Genomic DNA, 6,000 nt, shown 5'->3' with positions numbered 1-6,000 from the left:
TAATTGGCAGAACTTGATCCCTTCGGTGAGTCTTGACCCTCAGGGACGCAATCGACCAGGGGTGCCCGAACTCCGGTCCCGGAGGGCCTCTGTCCCGCATCTTTTCCGAGTCTCCCTGTTGCAACGCACCTCATTCAAACGGGCGGGTTCAATGTCAGGCTTCCGCAGAGCTTGCCGGCTCGTTATTAGCGACTGAACCGCTAAGGTTGACGGGGGCAGGCGAACTCTTCTCGAGGTCCGGTACCAGTCCACAGAATCGCAGTCATCTTCGCGGGAACGCCGATCCGACGTCAAAGCGATGAGACAACCGACGAGTCGTTCCGGGGTCGAACAGCCCCCACCGGTCGAAGCGTTTGCGTCGTTGGCTGCCGTACGCTCTTTTTGCGTTTGGCAACGTGTACAACTGCACGCAGCGACTCTCCCGGGGTAAAAGCTCAACGGTTGCTCTCATTGTCATCCATGAGCACCCCCTGGAATTCAGAGCGGCCCTGCCCCCCGGTCGTCATGATAACACGAAGCAACGCGAGGCGCCGGCGCAACGCGCGGCGCAGCCGGCGAGGTGAGCGGGGTCTTGTTTACATGACAACACGCGTCTCCGGAAAAAATGAGACATAAAAGTCGACGCGTGAATAAATCAGAGCCGTTTTCAGGCTGCCTCTCCTCCGCAGCGGCCGCTTGCTTCAATCTCGTAGCTTTGGACCGCCGTTCTCCACCTTCCTTTGTCGCCGAGTCACTTTCCGGCGCGGTGAAGTGAACGGAGACAGCGCCCCCGAGGAAAAAGCCGGCGAGCGCGGTCGTGTCGCAAGACAAAGGCGAGGAGAGGCGGCTTCCTCCGACAAGCAAGGACAGAGGATGAGAACGAGCTTCAAATAGAAATGTTCACCGCCTTCGCGTTGACGTGGCTCGTCCGCAATTGGCGATCCGATTGAACGGACGTACCGAAGCCAGGGAATTTGGTGCACATTTGCGAGCGGCTTCGGTGGCCCAGTTGGCTTCGGCTCACCGACGGCGCTCCGTCGCTCCCCACCGTGAATATGAATGAGCGCCGGCGCTTCGTCGGCGGCGCTCCGCGAATGGCTTTGACCTGACGAGATTCAATCATCAACAATCGGTACCTCGCCAAGAGGATGTCAATCGTCCATCGGAGGCCCCTCTCGCTCTCGCCCCCGTTTTTCCGGCGTTTCCGCCTCATCGAGCGCAAGTGCCCTTTCGGGTTTGCGGATTGGGCGCGAACGCCTTGAGCTGTTACCGCCTCATATGGCAATCGCATCTCAAATACTTCATCCACCCTGTGGGCAACAGGGGTTCATTTTGGAAAGTCTTTATCACGAGTGAATTCATTTGCATTTGCAATTCATAATGCAAACCTACAACGGGACCCTCGGGCCTCGAGTGCTGCGGGGCGGCGGCGGCCAGGGCGTCATCCCGCAGCCTCCTCGACGCCGTTGCGCACGGATACGCTCGAACGCGCTTCGGAGCCGACGGCCAAAACTTGCAGGCGGCTCCCGCCATTGCCGACGGGAGGCTCGGATGTCAAGAATGGAAGGCGGCTTCATCAAGCATTGCTTTGCGGATGAAAAGAGTCCATGCAGAAATGGGCAGTCTTGCTCCAAGGCATGTGAGTCAAAACTCTCCCTCCCTCCCTCCCTCTCTCTGTCTCTCCCTCCCCTTCTTCCCAGCTGGGCTCGCTTGCGCTCGGCACACGCTCCCTCACACGAGCGCCGAGGCTCTGCGATCCGGACGCTGTAACTTGGCGTCTCGGAGAGAGGACCGAGGCGACGCGGCCGAGGGAAGACAGAGCAGCCGTTTCTCGGGAGCCTTCCGCCGCACGCCTGACATCGAGTGAGACTCGCGCGAGGGGCAGAAGCTCCCGCTCCTCACATCATACGAGTTGGCCTCAAAACCGAGAGAGAGAGATTAAGGCACGGCGGCGCAAAAGAGTGCACACGCGAAGCCGACGACGCGGCAGTGACGAGATGAGCCGCCGCCGCCGCCTCCTCCTCCTCCGTCCGGCGGGTGACACCGAGCCGAGGCTCCGCTGGCTTTGGTGACTCTTTGCGAGGAGGTGTGTGGCGCAGATCCAGAGGACGGACTATTCGGGCACGAAAAGAAGAGAGCAGACCTCCCAACCCTCTTTTTCTTCCGGGTCGCGCTCGTCTGCAATCCCAGGGAGGTTTTTTTTTCCGCTATGGGCGAATTTCAAGACGCCTGAGTCCGCCGTTTCAACCGAGCCTTGGTCCTCCTCAACTCGCTCTTCAGGTAAGGGGGGGGGGGGGGGGGTGTTGGCGCGGGGAGGCCTAGAAATTGACCAGCATTTTGACACATGCTGCTGCAGCTAAAAAAACCAAACAAAAAGAAAAACGTCGAGTTGGGTTGGTCACACCGATTGGATTCAGGTGCCATATGTTACGTGCGTTCAAATGCAAAAAGTTTCGTCGTTTTTCACGCCGGAGTGACGCAAAAAAAGCCGCCCTCTTGTCGAGGTGGGGCGCTGACAGCTTAAAAACAAACAATCCAAAAACAACAAGTAAAGGTTTGTTGTTGTTTTGAGAGAAAGCTTTCGTTTCTCCTTCTCCCTTAGTATGACGTTCATCATGATGGCGGCACGGCTAATTCGAGCTTCTGTTCGATATTGCGGGTATCTTCACGTGCTCTACCGCACGTGAAGATTTGAGCATCTTCAATCCCATTGCCCCAAAAATGCTTTTCGATGAAAAAGAAGTACAACCAGGTGACTGTTGGAAGGCACATTCATTGGCTACGACAACAAAGGCTCCCGTTTCATGTCGAAGAACCAACACGGCGAGTCATTCTCTAATTTGTGTTTAAGAGGTGAAAAATGTCGCGTATCTTTTTTTTTTTTTTTTTTTTACATGTGAAAAAAACTTTCTTGGACGAATGAACAATGTCAACGTCAAACCCTTCAGTCAGAGATCCAGATCAAAGGGCTTCGACAGCAAACTCAGGTCGACTTTGCTGCTGTCTTTGTAATGGCGGCCATTTCACAGCTTTTCCATTCATGGTCATTTGTGAAACGCTTTGGCTTGATGTTCAGTCCGGAACTGCGGCAAGTGATTTGCTCGTCTTCCTCCTCACCCTTGCTGAGCTGTATTTAAGCGAGACCCTCAAAATGATCTCGGATGAAATGACACGTCGACAGAATCGGTTGTTATGCAAGAAAAATGACAGAGTGAATTCTACCGGGATATTTTGACCTTTGTCCAGATGGCTTGCATTTGCCCACCGCGCTCCCACGTCCCCAAAACGCGCACGCCCTCTTCGGCGAAGACTCTGAGGTGTGCACGAAAGTCCGTCTAAAAGCGGGAGGGGGTGGGGGTTGACGTTGAGCGGTCCAGGGTGTCCCCAAAGGCAGCGAGGTGAGGCTCACGATCACCCGCCGGGCCGAAGTGGGCTCCTCGAGCTCGCTAGGATTGTGGACATTGTTGCCACGGTCACGTCTTTGTCTCTCTCCCAGTCAGCCCGCCGCGAGAAACGAGGCCAAAATTCGAGTTTTCGAATCGGCCAATTGGAAGCGACGCCCAGTCGCGTTGTACCCCCCCCCCCCCCCCCATTGGGTCACGATCGCTAAACGCTGCTCCTCGAAAGTTGGCGGCTCTGCAAGAGCAGTCGTCCGTTTGCTTTTAATGGTACGAAAAACCCGACGCGAAACAACGACGGCGATTGAAATAAGCAAAGACTCAGCCATCCGGCGTGAAGCGCCTCCCGTGCAGAGCGAAGGCCCCTTCTACAAGATGAGCCGCAACGAATATAAATCACTCAGCCGGCGGGCAACGATAAACATGAGCGTTAATGCATATTATTAGGCATCGATGGGCAACTCCGCCGACGTTCGCATCAACACAACAGGAAGCGATTAAAAATGCATGCCGATTAAGCAAAGAAAAACAGCCCTCTTAGCTTCAGACAATCTTGCCCACCCGAGAGGATTGGAAACGAGGGCTGCACAATTCCTTGTTTCCATTCCGCCTCTGAAGCATTCTCCATCCCGATTCTTTTGGGGGGCCGTGTCAAAACCGTTTGCTCGCGATGCTACCGCGGACTCAAAAAGCAGGGAGCCGGGAGAAGCACGGTGTACTGTGTGTGTGTGTGTGTGTGGTGAACACGCAGCGCGATGTGCTGTGTGTAGGTTCCGTTCCCTATGTGACCAGCGTGTGTGGCGTTCCGCAGAATGGCCTGTTTTTTGGCGGTGTGGGTCAGCCTCAGCGTCCTGTTGCTGTCGCAGGCTTCGCTCTACCAGTCCATCCAGCAGCACCACGTGGCCCGGCCCGCCCGCACCGACATTCTCACCCTGGGTAAGCATCCGCAATTTTTCCGTTTTGAGCTTTTGTGGCTTTGTGGCGTCGGGATGGCAGGTGTGAATTCCCTCCAGTGAGGGTGGCGGTGGGGGGAGTTGGCGGGGACGCGGTGAGAAAAGCGACGACAACGGCACACGGAGTCTTCTTGGCAAATGACGACAAGAAGTCGGCGGCACGAGCCCCCGTGAATGCGCCGGTAGCCGAGGGAGCTTTGATCTGCGTGCCCGGGCTGGAAATGACAATGATGTTTTCCCTCTTTTGTCGCGAAAACCTCGAGCAATTAAGCCGAGGCGCCTTCTGCGCTGCAGGGGCCGACGAGGAGGGAAGCGGCCCGGGCAGATTTCATTCTCCGATGATGAAAAAGCTTACGAGCGTCGCTAATGGGCTAAGTTCTGGCAAAGGGGTGCTCTTTTTTTTTTTTTTAGTCGCAAGGCAAAAAGGCTCGCTTTAAGCCTCCGACAATGAGTCTTCCGGCCCTTTGCCCAACCCTCAGACATTGGCGGGGTTTCTTTCCGCAAAGCCGAGCGGCTGTTAAACAGACTCCGCCGGATCTTCTACTCCCCTCTCCTTCACGCGTTGCGCTTGAGGCGCGGACGAAAAGAAAGAAAAAGCCAAATCCGGGCCTGTTTTCGTGTGCCCGAGACTTTAAGCAGCATGCCAGAAAATTGACTTACAGTAGCTCTTCGCTGACGCGTAAAAATCCAAATGATGACAGGAAGCTTTCCAAGTGTCTCGTTGCTGTTAATTGGCTTGGCGGATGAGCGATGGGAAGGAATTTGGAAAGGATAGCTTTCCTTCCCAGTGGAGTGTTTTTGTGGGGGGAGGGGGGGTGACTGGTGGCCATTTGGCTTTTGGTGCCCACAATGTATGCGCGAGCCTCATTAACTCCTTCAGTACCAGCCAATTCTGGACCAGGTCTGAAAAGACGTTTAGAAACGTCTTTGGGAGTGAACGAGTCCAGTGTCTTTTGAAGAGTGGCGCGGTACCGTCAGCCTCGCTGAAAACGTGAAGGCGTCGACTGTACACGCTTTGCTCATTCAGGCAGAATTTTCCTCCCGACGGCAGTTTGACATTTTCGTGGACCCCTCGAGGATGTCGGAGCTTCGTTCAGGACACAATTTGATCCTTTTTTAAAAAAATTTTAAAGATCAAATTTGTTGCATATGTCACTAGACTGATTTCAACTTCGGGGCTGAACACGCCGTCAATGGCAGCAGAAGGAGCATTCGTTCAGGCGGCCATGGGCGCTTCGTCTCGCATTTTAGCCTGCTTGGAACAAAACAGTTTTCACATGTTTGTGGGGCCATCATAAATTGTGATATTTCTTCCTCCTCATCTGCTGGCGTCCGAGAGATGATGGCCAATCGTGTTTGGTGCTTGCTGATTTTATTTGGATGTATTTAAAAAAATATATATTCTATGCTGCTGTGCAATGAAGCGTTTGTCGAGTTTACCGTCTTTTGACATCAATCTTACTCGGCCGCTGAGTGCCACTGACCAGAACTGCTTTCTCTCAATTGAAATGCTGTGATGAATATTTCTATTTCAATTGATTTTGTAATCGGAGAGCGGCTCCAGTTTCACCGCGGCGCGTACCCTCCCTTAGAAATAGACGTGACTGTGTGATGATGATGCGGCCTTCTTGGAAAAGCCGTTGACGTCGACGCGTTGCCTTCGAACCTTT

General features: G+C 54.3%; 1 protein-coding gene across 1 annotated transcript in view; it reads left to right on the top strand.

The window, feature by feature from the left end:
• Positions 1-1,697: 1,697 nt before the first annotated feature.
• The window catches only part of tafa1b (TAFA chemokine like family member 1b), a 65,831-nt gene continuing 61,528 nt past the window's right edge, over positions 1,698-6,000 (top strand). Inside the window, exons 1-2 of the mRNA XM_086118553.1 lie at positions 1,698-2,259; positions 4,189-4,313. Of these exons, the coding sequence (XP_085974679.1) occupies positions 4,190-4,313 (124 nt within the window). The 5' untranslated portion in view covers positions 1,698-2,259; position 4,189. The remainder of the gene's footprint in view (positions 2,260-4,188; positions 4,314-6,000) is intronic.

This window comes from Hippocampus guttulatus, chromosome 8 (assembly GCF_054856545.1).
Source record: "Hippocampus guttulatus isolate MCC_2025c chromosome 8, RoL_Hgut_1.0, whole genome shotgun sequence".
NCBI classification, from domain to species: Eukaryota; Metazoa; Chordata; class Actinopteri; order Syngnathiformes; family Syngnathidae; genus Hippocampus; species Hippocampus guttulatus.
This window is presented reverse-complemented; position numbering and strand designations above follow the sequence as displayed.